Source organism: Carassius gibelio, chromosome B10 (genome assembly GCF_023724105.1).
Source record: "Carassius gibelio isolate Cgi1373 ecotype wild population from Czech Republic chromosome B10, carGib1.2-hapl.c, whole genome shotgun sequence".
NCBI classification, from domain to species: Eukaryota; Metazoa; Chordata; class Actinopteri; order Cypriniformes; family Cyprinidae; genus Carassius; species Carassius gibelio.
This window is the reverse complement of record NC_068405.1, coordinates 21,071,999-21,092,484: the sequence shown is the minus strand read 5'-3', so window position 1 is coordinate 21,092,484 and position 20,486 is coordinate 21,071,999. Positions and strand designations below refer to the sequence as shown.

Below are 20,486 nucleotides of genomic sequence, written 5' to 3'. Positions count from 1 at the left end.
TTTTCATAGTCATGAAAATAAAGAAAACTCTTTGAATGAGAAGGTGTGTCCAAACTTTTGGTCTATACTATATATATATATATTCAGTATAAAATTGAAAGACATAATCTGGAGTTCACAGCTATAGACTAAACCGGACACGTGGTTTGGTGGCATGTATCTAATTTATATGATAATTTCACACTGCATTCCCCTCGTCTGTCTTCTTTCTTGGTAAAGAATCAAACTCCCACTGTCTGCGGGTTTCAGTTAGTGTTAAAGTTGTTCTACATAATGTTCAGAACAACTTACCTCCTCTGATCTAAACAATTATCAAGAAGTTAACATACAAAAATAAGCACTGGCCAACAGCTATTCTAATAAACAAATTATATTTGAAACCAAGTCCAACCAGCCAATGATTATATAACAAGTGGTTCCAGAGAAACATTGCTTTAGATTTCTTACATTGCAGCTTTTCCTGTATGTGTGTCTGACTTCCCCAGTCTGTCAAGTGTTTCCTGGTGTGTGAGAGTTCAGTTCTTTCTTCTACCATGCATTCAAATAGTTCAAGTTTATAATGTTTACTCATTGTGTTATCAAGTTACTCAAAATAATATTCAGAGCCATATTCATTCTTGCACTCTAAAAAGTGTAAAAGTAAATTTAGTTATATTAATATATATTAATGATTCATTTATTACTCAATTAAAAAGTGTTGAAGGGACAAAAAGAGAGGGGATGGAGCAACCCCAAACTGACTGGGATCTCATTTACACCCCTTTAACCTTCATCCTTCCTTTTTTTTCTGAGTGGCACAAGACTTTAGTGACTTTTGTTCCATTTGAATTTGGATTCAAATCTCATGCCCATTCAAACCTTTACAAAAATCAACCATGGTTTTACTGCAGTAAAAGTGTAGCAGCCCTAACACGTTTTTTTTTTTTTTTTTTTTTTTTTTTTTTTTTTTTGAGCCAAGTGGATTTTGAATGCACCTTCCAAAAAACAAATTATATATATATATATATATATATATATATATATATATATATATATATATATATATATATATATATATATATATATATATATATATTACATTTGATACAATCACACCAGCCTGATAAGAACATGAAATGATCTTATCTGATTTTGCGCTTTCGCTGGCTTTTTAATATTTATCGTCCTTGGTGTGAACAGTGCTTGACAATATTATAATCGTAAAACAACAGTCATTTTATACAGTTAACGGCTGTTACATAAAAATATACCACAAGCAGAAAGCCAGCCTCGAATGACCATCCAAGCGCTTCAGTTGTGGTCGGGCTGCAGGTTCCCCTCCCGACCTGAGCGCGGCAGCAGAGCGCGCAGTTCCCAGCAGATGAATGACGTCAGCTGGAGCAGGGCACGCGACTCAGTGTCGGTAACGTGGGGCGGTTCAAGATGGCGCTCTAGAAACATGTGAGTTGATGTGCTCTGCAAACTCAAATGGTGAAATTTACTTTTAGTGCTGTCAGAATAAGTCTAAATTACTTTCAAATAGCTTCAAATAGCAATTTATAAATAAATGTTCTTCTAGTAAAGAGTGACACAATGGGCAAGTCCGAAAAAAGGAAAACAAAGAACGCTTCACAGGCTACCACTAGTCCTGCAATCAAAACTAATTATGAAGCGCTGCAAGCCTCTAATAATCTTGCGACAGAAAACCTGCATGATTACGTCAAGACAGATTTACAGGTAGATGCAATTTCTGACGAGTTCATGTTGTGCGAGGAGGAATTTCCTTCACTTTTAGACACGCCATGCAAATCTCCTGCCGCCAAACAACGGAAGACTAATCAATCTGAGATTGCTGACGTGCTCTCTCAACTTGGAGCACTTTCTCAGTTAATAAACACTCGATCTGATTCCCTGGAGAAAATCATAGGAGAAAACACACGCGCGATTACCAACATGAAGGAGGTAATAAATGAAAACACCAAGCAAATCACAAGTGTCAAAGAAGCAATCGAATTTATGAGCGAAGAGGTTAACTGTCTGAAAACCAAGTGCGGTGCAGTGGAGTCCAAGATGGGCAAAATGGAGCAGACTACCTCTGAGCAGGAGAGAAGACTAGCACATCTGGAAAGTTATTCGCGACGTTGGAATTTAAGAATTTACGGAGTCCCCGAGAAGGAGAGAGAAGATGTTCGACTACAGGTGATCCAGTTGTGTCAGCGACTCCTGCCAGAGGACAGAGACAAACTTCCGAACGCCATTGATATTGTACACCGACTTGGTCGCAAGCAGCCGAACAAAACTCGAGGAGTTATTGTTCAATTTGCCTCCCGATTTTATCGCGACGCTGTGTGGCGTACAGCAAAGGAGTCTACTTTTCTCAGGGAAAACGGCCTGAAAATATCTGAGGACTTATCTCCTGCAGATAAAGAGAGGAGAAACAAATTATGGCCGGCAGTGGAAAAAGCAAGACAAAATAATAAGCGTGCTTACTTTATTGGAGGTAGGGCGTTTGTAGAAGGAATTGAAATATTCCCTCCAGCCTGAAACTTCATTTAGCTGACCTGATATACATGAAACTTGTTTCACTTTGTGCCGAAACCGTGGGTTAATGAGAGGCTATTTAATTTAGAGATTTTTGCCCTTAGGTTTAATTTATTTTTTCCCTTAAAAGAATGCAAAGTCCAAATATATATATTTTATTTTTAGTTGGTATTTTGAAGGTATTTATTATAATTACTACCATTCTAAGTTATAATTACTTGTATAATTTTGAGAAAAAGATACTCTGGAGATTTGTTTTGTTTTTGTTTTTTCTTTTATAACTTAGAAGGCAATCTAATCTCAGGAATATGTTTTTATATTTCTCCTTGTGGAGGAGAAAAAAAAAAAAAAAAAAAAAAAAAAACTAAGCCAACAACATTGATGGTTTTATTATTATATTGGCTGTATTTACACTACATAAATAGATTTAGATGTTGATGTCTAAATTCTGAATTGCACTACTTTATTTGTATTAATATAGAGTTTGCTGTTCTCATCATTTTACGTGTGTTAACACATTTTCAGAGACCAATATACTCTACTTCTATTGTAGTCCTTTCTTTTTTCCTTTATGTCTCTATCTATAATTTCTTTCAACACTAGAGGGTTAAGAAACATTATAAAAAGGAAAGCAATTTTTTTGTTTCTTAAACAATTTAAGTCTGACTTTTGTTTTTTGCAAGAATGCCACTCAACCAAAGAGGATTGTAATTTCTGGAGATCTCAGTGGGGATCTGATTTATGGATGGCTCATGGAACAAGTAACTCAGCTGGTGTCTGTATTCTTAAAAACCGTTTTGATGGGAAGATTGTATGTTCTAATTGTGATCCTGGTGGACATTATATTTGTCTTGTATTGGAAATTTCGAATGTAACCATTATTATTGTTAATATTTATGGGTTTAATCAACAAAAAAATAATGAAAAACTTATTGATCAAGTGGAAGAACATGTGTTAAATTTGCTAACCAAATATCCAAATTCTTATTTAGTTTTTGGAGGGGATTTTAATGTAGCTTTGGATAACGTCTTAGACAGATGGCCTCCAAAGTCTCCTGATAATTCTAGTTTGTACTTGAAGAGGTTTATGCAGCGATTTTCTTTACTTGACAGTTGGAGAGAAACTCATCCTTCTCAAAAACTATTTACGTGGAACAATAATTCCTTCTCAAACCAATCACGTATCGATATGTGGCTTATCTCTAGAGATTTAAACAATGTATCTTCTGATATTATTCCATCACCACTTTCTGATCACAAATGCATCTCTATACGCATTCCTCTATCAAATACTGCTAATTTACATAGAACTACCTCATATTGGAAGTTGAATATTTCATTGCTTAAGTATAATGAAGTAAAGGATAAAATTAATTTCATAATCACTAAATATTTTGAAAAAGCTAATGAGGAAAACAATTTTTGTAGTAATTGGGAATTGATGAAACATGAAATTGGTAAATACTTGCGTACTTTTAGTAGCAAATTGGCTAAAAAGAAAAAAAATGAAGAGAACATTATAATATATAAAATCTCAAATCTTCTATCTAAAATGGTTCTGTCTGATGCTGAAAAAGTTGAGCTTGTTCAGCATCAAAATGTTCTAGATGACTTTTATAAAGAAAAGGCTCAGGGAGCATTTGTAAGATCACGAAAAAGATGGATCGAGGAAGGTGAGCAAAACTCTTCATATTTTTTTAGACTAGAAAAACAACAAATGAAAACAAATTTGATTGGAAAGCTACTAATCAATGGATCTCTCTGTGAAGACCAAAAGGCCATTGCAAATTTTTGTGCTAAATTCTATCACGATTTGTACACCTCTAAATTTAACAAACAACATGCTCATGATTTTTTTGAGTCATTATTTTCCATTAATCAATTAAGTAACACTGATCAAACCATTTGTGATTCTCCCATTAACTTAAAAGAAATCGAGGAAGCAATTAAATCTTTAAAAACGAATAAGTCCCCTGGTACAGACGGTCTAACATCAGAATTCTATCATATGTTCAGTAAAAACATAGCCCCTTTTTTGTTAAACGTATTTAAGGAAAGCATAAATAAATCGTTTCTTCCACCCACATTATGCCAAGGGCTGATCACTTTAATTCCCAAGCCAAGTAAAAATATTACTTTATTAGATAATTGGCGTCCAATAACATTGTTAAACAATGATTATAAAATAATTGCTTTAGTACTGGCTAAAAGATTAAAGGGAGTGTTACCTTCTATTATCGATGAAACACAATCTGGCTTTATGCCAAATAGACATATATCTAATAATATAAGATTAATATTAGATATTTTAGATTATTCTGATTTAATTTCTAATGACAGCTTTATCTTTTTTTTAGATTATTATAAAGCATTTGATACTTTGGAACATGGTTTTTTATTTCAAGCACTTCAAAAAATTGGTTTTGGTGATTATTTTTGTAAGATGGTTAAAATGTTATATGTAAATGGAAATAGTTCAATTAAACTGAAAAACGGCACCTCTCCCAGGTTTTCTCTAAATCGTGGTGTTCGTCAAGGATGCCCAGTGTCTCCTTATCTGTTTTTAATTGCAGTGCAATTTCTCAATTTACATATTAAAAACAGTAACCTGAAAGGAATCACTGTTGGAAATGCAGAATTAATCATTAGTCAGTTGGCTGACGACACAGCATTGTTTTTGGAAGATTCCTCTCAAATCCCAGTAGCCTTAAATATCCTTCAGTCATTTTCTAAAGTTTCTGGTTTAAATCTCAATATTGATAAATGCGTATTATTTCCCATTAAAAATTGTAATCTCTCTTTAATATGTGGCATAGCTGTTAAAAGCACTGTTAAATATCTTGGTATAGAAATAACTAAAGAAAAAAATAGATGTACAACAAACTTTAATCCGATTATTGAAAAAACTAAGAAAAAACTTAATTGCTGGCTTCAAAGGAATCTATCTATTAAAGGAAGAGTTTTGCTCACTAAGGCTGAGGGACTTTCACGCCTCTCTTATGCCGCACAATCTCTATATGTAGATAAGCCTACATGTAAATTGATTGATAGAGCTCTAACAGATTTTGTCTGGAAAAATAAATGCCATTATATGAAGAAATCTGTAATTTTAAATTCTTACGACAAAGGTGGTTTAAACTTTATTGATTTTAGTTCCTTAAATTATACTTTCAAAATAAATTGGCTTCATCGATTTTTGAAAAATCAAGACTCTATCTGGAATATTTTCCCTCAACAAACTTTTTCATATATTGGAGGTATAAAATTTTTATTGATGTGCAACTATAGCTTATCAAAAATTCCTATCAAACTTTCAAATTTCCACCAACAGGTTCTTTTGGCATGGGCTTTAATATATAAACATAATTTCACTCCCCATAAATTCTTTATTTGGAACAACCAGAATATTTTATACAAAAATAGAACTTTATTTTTTGATCGGTGGTTTAATAATGGATTACTTTTAGTTTGTCAGTTATTTAATGACAAAGGATTACTAATGAATTATGCAGAATTTCTTTCAGAATACAACATGCCAGTTACTCCCAAAGAATTTGCAATAGTTATGGGAGCAATACCATCAGGAATTTGTATGCTTTTTAAAAACTACAAACAATCTACTACAATAAACATTGCTTTCCCTGAGCCAGTAGACACTGCAATAGGTCAAATATGTTTTTCAGGAAAAAAAGATAGAAATAAGAAAGTTAGATCCCTTTTTACTGAAGATATTATCTCACTATCTCCTGCAATCTCTTACTGGAATAATTTATTTAAAAATTTAAAGTGGAAAAAGATTTGGTCTTTACAACAAAAATATTTTCTCACCAATAAAGTGAAAGAAGTATCATTTAAAATACTAAATAAATTTTACCCTGTTAATTATTTTATGATTAAATATAAAAACAATATTGAGACAAGATGCTCATTCTGCCAAGTTCACACAGAAACTGTTTTTCACTTATTTTGGACATGTTCCTATGCTGAACATCTATGGAAAGATGTAGAAACATTTATTAAAAATAATATCCAAAAAGACATATCTGTTACTTTTAAAGATATTATTTTTGGACACTTTGATTCTGATTCAAATAACAACAAATCTTGTTTTGTTATAAATTTAATTTATTTTCTTGGCAAATTCTATATCCATAAATGTAAATTCACCAACAACAAACCAATTTTTCTTGTTTTTCGGAAAGAATTTAAAATGTATCTTAATACTATTTCATCCTCTGTAAATAAGAAAGCTAGAAAAACAACTTCAATTTGTAATGACTTTAATTTGTATAATCTACTTGAAATATAAATCAATATCTTACCCTCATGTTCTTTTTTTTTATTTTTCATGTTAGCAATTGTTAAATTGTATGTTTGTTTTGTATATTCAGATGACATATTGTTGATACATATTGTGTACTCTACACAAAGTTGTATATAATTGATGTCATCTTTGTATTGTTTGCAATCACAATAAAAAAAAAAAAAAAAAAAAAAAAAAAAAAAAAAAAAAAAAAAGTGTCGGTAACGTGGAAGTGGGAGAATCTTACAGAGGTAACGATAGTGGTTTACTTTTCAGTAAATTTAATTATTCTTTATTGTATTTAATTATAATATATGTTGTGATGGAATACGAGGCGTGGACACGCTTAAAGAGACTGATTAAGCCAGAATCTGTTAAATGAAGTTTGTTTTGGTCATAGCGAAAAGTGAAACCTAACCGGTGTCTGATACTTATCTCTCATATCTGACACGTAAACAAACTCATTCTTAAATAGTTCATGTTTTAGAGTTTGTACGAGTTCTGCTTACGATGTGTATGTAATCAGACACAGCTGTGTTTTGCAGAAGTGTATGGGCCAAGCAGCTGCTGTGAAGACATGCCTGCAAAAAAGAAAAATGCCGTTCCTGACAGGCTAGTTTTTTTTATAACTTCGTTCATTAACTGAAGTTAAGCTTCTAGGATCGTTTGCTAAAGTTGTGTGTCTCCTTTAGATGGACAGACTATACAGCAGTGGGTAAACGGATCCCTGGAACCCGCTTCATCGCCTTTAAAGTCCCCTTAAAACAGGTCTGAAGACATTTGACAAATCCTCCACCTGTTTGAAGTGTGTGTGAGAGCTTAGATTTAATTCCAGTGCTTTTTGTTGTAGTCTTTCAGATATCATTTAAAGCAGTCAGAAGTCTTTGGACCGTTTGATCTTGTGCATATGTTGGAGAAGGAAGGACAAGAACTGGGTCTCATCATCGATCTGACCTTCACAACTCGCTATTACAGAGTAGAGGTAGGGATTGAAGACTTAATAAATAGCTAATAATATTTTCTCCTCATGAAGGTGTAAACTGCTCCTCCCTGCTGAAGAATCCAGCTTAACGAGATTGGAGTTGATGTGTTTTTTGTCAGGGTGGAGGGACATGGTTGTATTTATTGTCTCGAAAAATGTGATTGTGTTTGTTTCAGGATTTGCCAAACACATTGTACCACCTGAAGATCTTCACAGCAGGGCATGAAGTGCCAAACGATGCCACGATTCTCAGCTTCAAGAAGGCCGTCAGGCATTTTCTGCGTGATAATGAAAACAATGGTAAGTTATAATTAAGTAAATTAATAAGGTGAAAACCAAAATTACTTTAATTCACAACCATCCAAAGGTTTGGAGTCGGTAAGATCTTTTAAAATGTTATTGAAAAAAAAACTAGTATGCTCACCAAGACTGCATTTATGTAATCAGAAATACAGTACAAATTCTGAAATATTATTACAATTTAAAATAACTACTTTCCATTTGAATGCATTTTAAAATAGAATTTATTCCTGTGATGGTAAATATGAATATTTTCAGCAGCCATTACTTCAGTATCACATGATCCTTCAGAAGTCGTTCTTCTAGCATGCTGATTTGATACTCCAAAAATGTATTATTATTATTATTAATGTTGAAAACAGTTGTGCTGCTTAATATTTGTATGGATTTCAGGGTTTCTTGATTAATAGAAAGTAAAAAAAATAAACATTTATTAGAAATTGATATCTTTTGTAACATTATAAATGTCACTTGATTAATTGAATGCATCCTTGCTGAATAAAAATATAATAATGTTCCTGGTTGTATAGTGAACAATAAAATCAAACATCAATGCATGTTATTCAAAAGACAAATAATGCTAATCAAAATGCAAACATTTTGAATGCTGTTCTTATTTTATTTTAATGACCCATCCTAATTTTTAATATCTCGTTTCATTGAGAAAAATGCCATTTTATATGTTTATTTAACTTTTTTCTTTACTTTTTTGAACAGATAAGCTGATTGGTGTTCATTGCACGCATGGTTTGAACCGCACCGGCTATTTAATATGTCGGTGAGTAAAATGACATTCTTTTTGCTCTTTTTCCATGTTCAAGATCTCTTAACTTTGTCTTCAGACGAGTACATCCAGCAGTTGTCACTGTTAAATATTGTGTCATAGATACCTAATCGATGTTGATGGGATGAACCCCCAAAAAGCGATTGATTGTAAGTAAGCTCACTTAAACTTACTGTATGTATTTGCATGCTTTTAGGTATTTTTATTTGAATGCTCTGATTTCTTCCAAGTATTCAATGAATCAAGGGGACACTCAATTGAGAGGCAGAATTATCTCGAAGACCTGAGGATGGGGCACAAGAGAAGGTGAGCTCTTCTGCATGTCATTAGAGCCATGTAAAGTACACTGTATTATATTTAATGCATTACTTTTTAAGGCCTCTAAATTGTCAGCATGATTAAAACTAATCTACTACATGCCTTGGTGCTTAGTTATAGCTTAGCAATATAGAAATGTTCAGGTCATGATACACACATTTTGTTTCTTTGTAATCTTTACCACTTTTTAAAAAGTAAACGTAAGAACTTTTATTTTGTTTGTAATATCCAAGATAAACATTTGCTGGACTGAAACAACTTGGGTTACTTGATTATTCATACACCAGAAAAGTCATGTCACTATCAATTATGATCATCAGTCTTTTAAGAAATGTTTGTTTGTTCATCTCTTAATCATTGTATTGGATTGCATTATATGTTTTGCCTCCCACAATAAAAACTAAGCATTTATTATCATTTTACTAAGATGACAAGTGATATTTTATATGCATTTTATGCAAGTAGTCAGTTATGCTGTTATATTATTTACATTACAGGTTATCAGAATTTCATGCTTTTGACCATATCAGATGTGACAAAGACAGCACACCACACACAAACAGATTTTCACACCAAAAGATAATTAGGCTGATTTTGGGCAGATTTAGTCTCTTCAGACAATCCTAGCTATGTCCCGGGTATCTTGATGGTTCTACAGATTATTTTATCAGATTTTCCCTTGGTCTGAAGCGGAGATGGAGAATCAGCTTGTTGAGTTGTGCCAACAGCACTAATGTTTATATAATGTGTCATGTAAAAAATCATTCCTAACACTATCATTGCAATTTCTTCCTGCATATCGTCCGCAATGCTTATTCTGAAGTCTCGCGAGGTTTTGCAAGATTTCCTGTTGTTCACAGTCAAGACTCTGGTAGAAAATCTGTTTGTGTGTGGTGTGCTGTCTTTGTCACATCATGGCACACCATACACTATAGGAGCAAAACGTTTAAATCTAGGATATTTTATCCTCATGTTTGTGGTCTGACACATTTTGAAAATCTTATGTAAAAAATCTTTTGGTGTGTACCCAGCATAAGAAGAACGACTTCTGAAAGATCATGTGATACTGAAGTAATGGCTGCTGAAAAATTCAGATTTACCATCACAGGAACCATTTTTTCAATGACATTTTAAAAGATCTTACCAGCCCCAAACCTTTGGATGGTTGTGAATTAAAGTAATTTTGGTTTTCACCTTAATTTAATTAACTATAACTTACCATTGATTTCATTATCACGCAGAAAATTCCTGACGACCTTCTTGAAGCTGAGAATCGTGATATCGTTTGGCACTTCATGCCCAGCAACTTCACCAAATTGTATATATTTGTATATGTTCCTGTTGCTGTTTTAGGGCATTGCGTTAGAAGCGCAAAAGGTTGTGGGTTCAATTCCCAGGGAACAAACACAGAAAAAAATTTATAACCTGAATGCACTGTAAGTCGCTTTGGATAAATTTGGATAATTGCATAAATATAAATGCATAAATTTGCTCAATTTGGGCTCAGTTTTTTCCTTCTCAATTGAGTTTCATATTTTAAATATGTCCTACTATATGAGCCATAAAAACCCCTAATGTATCGAATATGATACAAAACATAACACACATGCAGACTTTTTTAGATTTTACTTTATAATTTGTCTAAATGTTCAATCAACTGTTCCATTTAAAAAAAAAGATGACTTACTGAAATTAACGTTGCAATTTTTTTTGTGCAGCAATGAGGGAATGGAGGAACCAGTCCAAGAACCCGCCCAGGGACTTGCAACGGAGCCACAAGATGCTCCTCCTCATCATCATCATCGAAGGGAACAGCATAACCATGATCCTTCTTTTAATGGACAAGGGCATCATCCATGGCACGGGGAACCCAATAATCCGTTTTTGTAAGCTCAAATCATCAAATCTTTAGACAATATGATATAAAAATGGTCTATCTTCCTAGATGAAAGCTGTTCCTTTACTCAATCTCACAATTTCTTCTCAGACCGTTTCACCAGAAGAACAACATGACTTGGTTCAGACCACCTGAGCAGCAGTTCTTCCGTCCGCCCTTGATTCCTCATCCACCGCAGGGCGTGAGACCCTGTTTTCCCAACCAGAGCGTCAGAGGATTCCACTTGGGACATTATCCACCTCCGCTTCCCTTCGACAGGTTTGACCAACCATTCCAGAATCCAGGCGCGCCTCCAGGGGGATCCACGAGACCTCCAGGGCATCACCGAAAACCTCGATATAGACACAGGAAAGGTCCGAAAGATAGGACTCCTCAGTGAAACAAAGAGACTTCACATTTTCAACCTGAACTGCTGGACTGCTTTTTCTGAACACAAACCGCCAGTCCGATGGTTAAATGTTTCTCTCTGTGGAGGAACCATACTTTTTCTTCGATGAATTTGGTCTCCTAAAGAGGTCGACTATTTTATTAGACTCTAATTATTTTACTACTAAGTTTTGTCATGGTTATCTGTTAGAAGGTCATTTTATCCAGCAAATATAATACACACACATAATCTATAACTGCTGCTGATCTATCTTTCCTTTTGTTTTAAATGAAGTGAAATATTAAACAGCATTGCAAGTGCAATTACAGTTGTTTTATTATCTTTTATTATATTTTACACATTTTGTATTTTTTTTTTTTTTTTATCAGTTAAAATATTCTGGCTGTTGTGATCTATTATTTAGGCTATGTTCTCTGTGATCCGAGAGAACCCAGGTCGAGATAATAATAATTCCTTATATTTATATAGTGCTTTTCTAGGCACTCGAAGTGCTTAATCAACCTAATAAAAGATTTAACTGCACAATCACTTGTAATTATGCAAAACCTTTTCTTGTGGTTTTAGAAAACTTGATAATAAGTAGCAGATATCTGGGCATCACAACTGTTAATGTACGAAAATTGTTATTTAAATATACGAAACAATAATTGCTGTTTTTATGGAATATTACAAAAAGTTCTTTAATTTAGTTATAAGTTATTTTAATAATTATTTGACATTAAAAATGTACAATATAATACTCAAGTACAATGACATGTATAGAGAGAGAGAGAGAGAAAATATGACTAACCTTTTTAACATTGGTCAATTAAAATCTTAGATTTTCATAATTATTTAAAAATGTAAGAATTTAGTTATTTTTAAATACAATTTTACCTCGAATAGAAGTAAGCAACAAATTTCAGATTTCAATATTTTGTTAGATATAAATAAGTGTCTTTCTGTGTAAAAGCAACAGCATTATTGTATTTTTGTAGCGGTACATAAATTCGAGTTCCATCATCCTGAAGGAACATACAAGCGTCATAGTGATAGAATCACAAAGTTCTAAAAATATGCTTCGAAGTGCTTCGTGATTGGTCAACGTGAGGCATGACTTCACCGTCAGCTGACTGCGGTGGGCGGGGTATTTCCGATGCAGGAAGTCAGTCTTGTGATATTACAGCTAATCTGAACACTACACGCTTTGTTTTCACAATGTCTAAATAAAACGAAGATATATGAGATCAAAGCATCTTTAAAAGCTTAAAGAAGTGCGGTGTAATCAGGTAGGAGAGTGATTTTACCTTCATGCGAGACTTCTCTTGCTATCATTGTTTGTTCCTGGTGGTTGGCCTGTCAATAACGGGTGCCACCAGACTCATTTAAAGTTAAAGTCGAGTATCGTCAGCTTATTTAAATATATATATATATATACATTATTTATAATGTATACATTACATAAAAAGTATTTTGACATATTAGCAATGTAGAAAAGTAAATTAATTCGAAAACAAATGATCAAACCAAATGACATTCGTTTTATTATAAAACAACGACACCTGTTCGAGTTCTGAGTAAAGACCATTTATAAGCATGTTACAGTAATACTTGATTTCATATTTTGATGTCTGATGCAGTGACTTTCAGACATTTTAAAGTGCCCAAATGCGTTTTACCTCTTTTTAGAGTATCTACCTCTTTTTAGAGTATCTACATCATAACCTTGTTGTGACAGCATGTTAAAGTGTGTTATTGATCTGCAGGCAGGAGCCATCATGTCTGAGCAGAGTGACTCCAGTCTGCCGTCTGAGGAGAGGCTCCGCGCTCTCATCAAGCTGGGCAGCTCTGTGGACGTCAGCGAGGACGTGCCCCCCCGCCGGTACTTCCGCTCCGGGATGGAAATCATCCGAATGGCCAACATCTATGCAGAGGAGGGGAATGTCGAGCATGCATTCATCCTTTACAATAAGTACATCACGTAAGTACAGCAAGAGCAGCCTGGAAGTGCCAAATGCCTGGCAGGTTGGTTATTGATTCCACATATCAGATTCATTTCACTGTTCACTCTCCTGATGGAAAATTGCCATTAGTAGCGTACAAAATATGGCCTATACTCTTAAATTAATTTTTTTTCCCCACTTTTTCAGCTACTGATAAGTGAAAAGAGGTGCTTAACCTCCATAAATATTGATCGTTATTGTTAGGAGGTCAAACTAAACGTTATGTAGGCTGATCTGTTTTATGTTCTATTTATTTTATGAGATTTGCCATTTTTGCAATCCTGTTTCAAAAACAAAATTTAAGATGTGTAGATGGTTTGAAACTCTGATTTGAGTGATTTTGCTGTTTATTATAAATAGTTAGAATTAAACATTGTATAAGCATCAAATTTAAATAGATTTCAAAAGTACATAAAATAATAACTAATAACTATTCTGTATATACAATATATGACCCTGGAGCAAAAAATAAAAAAAAGAAAACAGACATAAATAGCATGAGTATAATTGTAGCAATAGCAAATGCACAGTATGGGTCAAAATTATCCTTTTTTTATTTATTTATGCCAAAAAATCATTAGGATGTTAAACATGATCATGTTCCATAAATATCTTTTTTAAATTTCCTACTGTTAATAAATGAAATACATTTTTGATTATTAATATGCATGGCTAAAATATTTTTCTATTTGAAAGTTTTCTTATTTTGCTTCCTTTTATTTATAACAATAAAAAATTAAATAAAATATTTTTTTATGTAGGTAAAAATTGATAGCCTGAATGTATTGTAAGTCGCTTTGGACAAAAGCGTCTGCTAAATGCATACATTTTTTTTCCCATAAATTTCATTAAATTTCATAAATTTCATACATTTCATAAAAACGTAAAACATTAAAAGTCATAAAACCATTTGTGTGATCTTGTTATTTACTAGAAATATGTTTCTTAATATACTAGGAAATAAAGAAACATTTATTAAACATCAAAACTAATATATAAAAAATATATATTGTGTGTGTATGAATAAAAATAAAAATAAGTTAATATAATAAAATTACATTTTTAGAACATATTATATAGATAATAAATATGTATAAATATTATAACTGAATGATAATATTTTTAAAATAATCAATAATGTTCCTGCGTTTTACTTCCTTTTAGGTTGTTTATTGAAAAACTTCCTAAACATCGTGAATATAAAACCGCCAACATTCCTGAGAAGAAAGATACGATGAAGGTATGATTTTCCTCTTCCTGGAGAAAGTTAAATGTTTAATAAAGCATGCAAATGTCAGAGAATATCTCAAGCTAATGAATATCCCTTATTTCCCATTCTAGAAATTAAAGGAAGTTGCTTTTCCGAAAGCTGAGGAACTGAAAAAGCTGCTTCTCAAGCACTACGAAAAAGAACACGCCGAATATCTCATCCGAAAGGTGGACAGATATTTCTTAAATGATACCTTCAAATGAATTAAAGTAATAGTGTTTATTGACGGGTGTGTGACTCCTGGCAGCGAGGGGAGGATGAGGCCCGGGCTCGAGAAGTGGCCAAGCAGCGCGAGCAGGAGGCAGAGAAGCAGAGACAGGCCGAGCAGCAGCAGCGTCAGCGCGAGCAGGAGCAGTTCAGTGCCTTTGAGGAGATGATCCGCAGGCAGCAGCTGGAGAAGGAGCGCCAGCGCATCATGCAGGAGTTCAGCGTCCCGGTATCACCCATCTCTCCCAGAGATCTCCTGGTGCCTGATGCTCAAGGACCTCCGCAGGCCTCGTTTTCACCGCCGACGAGCCCCGAAGGAACCTCAAACCATGTCTCTCAAACGACACCCCTCCCAGCGTTTGACCGTTCACTGAAGCCTAGTGTTCCAGTCAGTGCAGGACACAGTGAGGCTTCTCAGTTTACACTTCCTTATTCACTGCTGACATGCATATGTTAAACTGTTCAGTAATTAAGTTGAGATTATATGCGTTTTCTCAGGTGCGCTGGTAAACGGCTTGCGGCAGCTCTTTGTGCCCGCCGAGCTCTGCCAAAGATTTTTAAAGCTAGCAGATGCCAACACAGCACGAACCGTGGAGACCTGTGGGATTCTGTGTGGCAAGCTGGTACGTCCAAAACATGCTCGGACACAAGCAGACTGACACAAGTTCAAAAGAAAAGCATTTATTTGAACTGAAATTGGTGTAAACATTATAATTATAGTTTTTGGTTGATTTAATGCAGTCCTGCTGGAAAAAAGTATTAATCTCTTTAAAAAAAAATAAAAAAAACCCTACAGAAGTGTATATAAATCTTACTATCTCTTAAATCTGCAACCTTAAACCTTTAATAACATATCTGAGGAAATCTGTCTTATGATGAGCAAATCACAAAACGGTTTGATGTCTTCTTCCACAGATGAAGAACGCCTTCACAGTGACACACGTGATCGTGCCCAAGCAGTGTGGAGGACCAGATTACTGTGACACCGAGAACGAGGAGGAACTTTTCCTAATCCAGGATCAGAATGATCTCATCACACTGGGCTGGATTCATGTAGGATGTTTTCTGGATAGTCCTAGACTTTTTATGTTTTATTTTTATAGTATCACTGTAATTATGTGTCTTGAGAATAATCATTCTCTCTTTTTTATATATATATATATTAGACTCACCCGACCCAGACGGCCTTTTTATCCAGTGTGGACCTGCACACACATTGCTCTTATCAAATCATGCTTCCAGAGTCTATAGCCATTGTGTGCTCACCTAAATTTAATGAGTAAGTTTTTGGCTAAACGCCATGTTAATTAGTTTGAGTAATAAGTAAGCATGATTAATGGAAAAATAACAGTCTGATCACTTGCGCTCCAGGACTGGCTACTTTCGGCTGACAGACCACGGGATGGACGAGATCTGTTCCTGCAAACAAAGAGGATTCCACCCGCATCCAAGAGAGCCGCCCCTCTTCTCTGTGAGTGACGCCTGATTAGAGATCAGTGAACCCTTTAAGAACTTAAAAGAATAGCTTACTCAAAACATTCAAATTGGTCATCTGAGATATGAGTTTTGTTTCTTTAGTGCAGTGGTTCCCAACCTTTTTCAACTCGCGGCCCACACAACCAAACACATATGTTTGCGCGGCCCACTTCAAAAAAATTAACTGACCCCACTATTGTTGGGTTAATAACTTAGTACTCCGAAGCTAGATTTTAAACCGTATTTATTGAATAAACTAGGGCTGTGCGATATGGACAAACAAAAACAAAAAAAAAACTATTGCAATTTTTTTTATCAATTTTGCAATTGTGACACACATCGATATGCCTTTACAGTCATAAATGCATTCAGGATTAATTTGAAACATATTTCCAAAAGAAAACCAATCAGAGCTTTATCAAAAAGTCATCTCTAGAACAGACATAAGTCAAAATTATCACTATAGTGAAGATGTAAAAAAATGTATAGACTTGTGGCAAAAAAAAAAAAATCCTGTATACAGGGACTTTTTTTTCTTTTTTGCCATGCATTGTTCATAGAGCTCATTAATTGTAGCGGTGCCTCAGGTGTTTGCAGTGTGTATGCAGTATGTGTATGCGGTCAGCAGTGAGAGCACATAAATATAACGCGAAAGCACATTAAAATAATGCACGAGTGCGAATCTCTCTGTTCGCAGCAGATTTCCTTTGCTCTGTCACAAAACCAGTCGTGCTTGCTCAGATACACGCTGCTTTGCGAGGAGAGAGTGTGCACACTTAAAACGTGTCTCCTCTCACTTAAACTGCATCCTGTTCACTAACAAATTCACTCTATGCCCATGTGTTAGACATGAATTATAGCACGTTTTTATTTCTAGCCTTTTACCGCAGTGAGAACGCTCTGATCCGTCAACATTGGCTCAGAAAAAAGGCGCATCACAGACAGTGTGTGAACCTGGAGTTAGGCATATGCCCAGTCTCGGTTCTCGAGCTAGGCGCAATGCATTCTGATGGGATCGGATACGGGAGGTCAGGGCCGCGGAAAATTGTGGTATAAAGCGATTTAGAAATCGCGCACGCTCAAATCGTGATTTTAGGATGTTTTCTTTTAATCGCACAGCCCTAGAATGGACTGGAAATGAACAGAAAATAATTGGCGGCCCACCTGCAATACCACCGGTTGAAAACCACTGCTTTAGTGGAACAGCTTTGGAGAAATTTAGTAGTACATCACTTGCTCACGAATGGATCCTATGGAGTGAATTGGTGCCATCACAGTGAGTCCAATGAGTCCAAACCGCTGATAAAGACATCATAATAATCCACATCACTCCAGTCCGTTAATTAACATGCGTGAAGCAAAACGTTTCTTTGTAAACAAATCCATTATTAGAGTGTTTTAACTTTAAAAACGTAGTTTCTGTCCAAAATATCCAGTTTATAATTCATAACAACACTTCCTCTAGTGGAAAAAGTCCATCTCCTTTCCACATCAAAATCCACCACTGTAATTGTTTAAAGCTGTAATGGACTGATTTTTGATGCATGATCTGTGCGTATTTCTCTCCTGATTCAGATGAAATTACTTCACTGGAGAAAGCAATGTTATAGAGGACTCGTATTTTAGCCAGAAGCTACTGGTTTTAATTAAAAGCTAAAAAGATCATAATGATGGATTTGTTTATTACAAACATGCAGTTTTTCATGCACATGATGATAATTGTTGGACTGGAGTGGTGTGGATTATTGTGATGTTTTTATCAGCTGTTTGCACTCTCATTTTGATGGCTCCCATTCACTGCAGAGGATCCATTGGTGAGCAAGTGATGTAAAGCTAAATTTCTCCATATCTGTTTTGATGAACAAACAAACTCCTCTACATCTTGGATGGCCTGATGGAGAATACGTTTTCAGTTAATTTTAATTTAACTACTCCTTAAACTGCATTTTATTGATCTGCTTTGTCCTTTAACCTTATGTGCACTATAATGAATGATCTTCATCTGTGTTTTGTGCTCAGGCTAGTCAACACGTCACCATCACAGACGGAAGTGTGAACGTGATGGATTTACGGTGATTTCATCACTTCTGCTTCAAAATATGTGCCTTTGCTCTTGACCTCACAGCGACTTGCCAAGAAGCTCCCAAAGGGCAAAGAAGGTCCCTGCTGAACATTGCTACAAAGACACTGGGCCTCTATCATCACATCTTAGCAGTCTATATTTATTAGTTTAATTCTGTAATATCCAAATGTGACTAATACGAGCTTGAAGTTGAGCTGTGTAGTTCCTAGCATTAGCAGCATCAAGTGGATTTGCAAAAATAAAGACAAGTTGTGACCTCAAGAATACGTGACGGAAAAATAGAAATGCATGGCTTCTGTGAGCTTCCTTTTGTTTAAAACTAGTTCATTCTGTTCGATGTTGCAGAAATTACACACTTCACCTATAAATACCTGTACATATTTAAGTGTTCACTGCAAAAAAAAAAAAAAAAATCCAATACAAATATGACAAAATAAACCAAGTATCGTTTTCTGAAAAAAGAAAAAAAAAAGAACAAAATTAAGTGAGTTTATATACTTAAAACCTAAAAAGATATGTGCAAATCAAAAGAAAAACATGATTATTTTTCATACCCAATTGACATATTTTTTCTTGCTTTAAGCATAAATTCACTTGATTGTGATACATTTTTCAGAAATACCTTTTTCAACTTTCTCAAGCACATATATCCTGATTTAAGCACATTTAGATATTTGTGATGGGAAAGCAAGTCAAAAATGCCAAGTAAGAACTTTTTTTGCAGTGTTGTCTTAGCCAATCCATATTTTGGCCTTTTTAAAAAGACTGAAGGCTTAAACATGTGGTTCATGTACAGGATCACATAAGCCATCCATTTAATAGCATACTGCAGTTACATTTTCTTTTAGTATGCAGTTGTTTTTAGCTCTGCCTCTGGTCATACAGGAAATGTTCAGATCTTTATGTTGATTAAAAGATCCTCATACGCCATTGTAACCAGTTTCAAGACAGACTGGATTCTGTATTTAACCTAACACTTGACCGTGAAAAAGCTGATTCTTTACGTCTGACTATGATTTTGTTCATCTCTTATAAAATAGCTACTTCAGTATGTATCAAACTGTGATCATGAAGGCAGATGATTATAGAAAACAAAGACATATTCATTTTCATGTTCTTTCAGCTAAACTATTCTCTGTTGCTTTCCATAACATTTTAAGTGTTGTTAGTCTTAATGCATATGTGGTATATAATATTCTGTTCTGTAGTCATGTGGTTCATTTTGTGGGACTCTGAAGCTTTGCATTTTTTATTAACACATAATTAAATGCAAGCATATCTTCACTTGAATATTATCTGCTAAGGCAAGACACTAGAGGGAAAGCTCAATTTTGGCCTATTTTGTTTCCATAACGTGTTTTCTTTTTAGAGTAGTGCAAATAAAATATCCAAAATACACTTTTAAGGGTTTATTGTTTTCGGTTATGTACATTAATGCAAAAATATGCATATTTAATTAGATGTTTTATTTGCATATTTAGACCAGTATGACACTTCACAAATTGTCTTAAACTACTGTAATTAATTAACTAGGGAAGTATGGTGATAATTATTAGTTTAATATGTACCTTACTCACCTGTGGTGTTTTGTCAGATTTATTAATTAAAGGCTTTGACACCTAGAATTCCTTTTATTGAACATTATGGACTGAAATAATATGTTTATCGCTTACCATGTTCACTGAGGTAATGCGCTATTTAAGTGTTTACGTGTGCTAGAGATGTTAAGCTGCTTCAGTCATTAAAATGCTATTAAATGGCTACGTTTCAGTGTTCTGCGCCGGAAATTATGCAAAGAAGAAGACGCTTTTCCAGCGTGCGTTTCGGTTTTATTTTATTTATTTAATTTTAATTTTTTTACCAAGTGGTGGTGAAAATGAACATTTATCGCGAGCTATCGTTTAAATATGCAACAAATACATTTTAAACACATATTAATGGCATTTCGTTAGAGAGAGAGAGAAAAGTACTTGGCG

At 34.4% G+C, this 20,486-nt stretch overlaps 2 protein-coding genes across 5 annotated transcripts; both read left to right on the top strand.

Moving 5' to 3' along the window:
* The first annotated feature begins 1,384 nt into the window (after positions 1 to 1,384).
* On the top strand, positions 1,385 to 11,794 carry LOC127966751 (RNA/RNP complex-1-interacting phosphatase-like). Of its 4 annotated transcripts, none has more exons than XM_052567963.1 (10): positions 1,385 to 1,440; positions 7,369 to 7,435; positions 7,516 to 7,591; positions 7,674 to 7,805; positions 7,982 to 8,105; positions 8,823 to 8,883; positions 8,992 to 9,038; positions 9,120 to 9,195; positions 10,926 to 11,093; positions 11,195 to 11,794. In XM_052567963.1, exons 2-10 carry the CDS (start codon positions 7,401 to 7,403, stop codon positions 11,481 to 11,483), a joined length of 1,008 nt encoding a protein of 335 aa, XP_052423923.1. In that variant the 5' UTR covers positions 1,385 to 1,440; positions 7,369 to 7,400; the 3' UTR covers positions 11,484 to 11,794. The 4 variants fall into 4 exon arrangements, with proteins under 4 accessions (XP_052423923.1, XP_052423922.1, XP_052423924.1 ...); XM_052567962.1 differs by lacking the exon at positions 1,385 to 1,440 and adding an exon at positions 7,044 to 7,074; XM_052567964.1 differs by lacking the exon at positions 1,385 to 1,440 and adding an exon at positions 7,044 to 7,074 and having other exon boundaries at positions 7,356 to 7,435.
* A 798-nt stretch (positions 11,795 to 12,592) lies between these two features.
* On the top strand, positions 12,593 to 20,135 carry LOC127966242 (STAM-binding protein-like A). Its single transcript, XM_052567106.1, has 10 exons — positions 12,593 to 12,760; positions 13,238 to 13,452; positions 14,639 to 14,714; positions 14,816 to 14,911; positions 14,992 to 15,355; positions 15,450 to 15,574; positions 15,867 to 16,004; positions 16,118 to 16,230; positions 16,323 to 16,422; positions 18,447 to 20,135. Exons 2-10 carry the CDS (start codon positions 13,250 to 13,252, stop codon positions 18,501 to 18,503), a joined length of 1,272 nt encoding a protein of 423 aa, XP_052423066.1. The 5' UTR covers positions 12,593 to 12,760; positions 13,238 to 13,249; the 3' UTR covers positions 18,504 to 20,135.
* The last annotated feature ends 351 nt before the right edge of the window (positions 20,136 to 20,486 follow it).

Excerpts from the sequence above, each read along its gene's own strand:
- LOC127966751 (XM_052567963.1), top strand. The coding sequence starts at position 7,401 with ATGCCTGCAAAAAAGAAAAATGCCGTTCCTGACAG. Across the intron at positions 8,884-8,991 it reads ACCGGCTATTTAATATGTCG|ATACCTAATCGATGTTGATG; the intron begins GTGAGTAAAATG and ends ATTGTGTCATAG. Across the intron at positions 11,094-11,194 it reads GAACCCAATAATCCGTTTTT|ACCGTTTCACCAGAAGAACA; the intron begins GTAAGCTCAAAT and ends ATTTCTTCTCAG.
- LOC127966242 (XM_052567106.1), top strand. The coding sequence starts at position 13,250 with ATGTCTGAGCAGAGTGACTCCAGTCTGCCGTCTGAGGAGAGGCTCCGC. Across the intron at positions 14,715-14,815 it reads AGAAGAAAGATACGATGAAG|AAATTAAAGGAAGTTGCTTT; the intron begins GTATGATTTTCC and ends TTCCCATTCTAG. Across the intron at positions 16,423-18,446 it reads GAGAGCCGCCCCTCTTCTCT|GCTAGTCAACACGTCACCAT; the intron begins GTGAGTGACGCC and ends TTTTGTGCTCAG.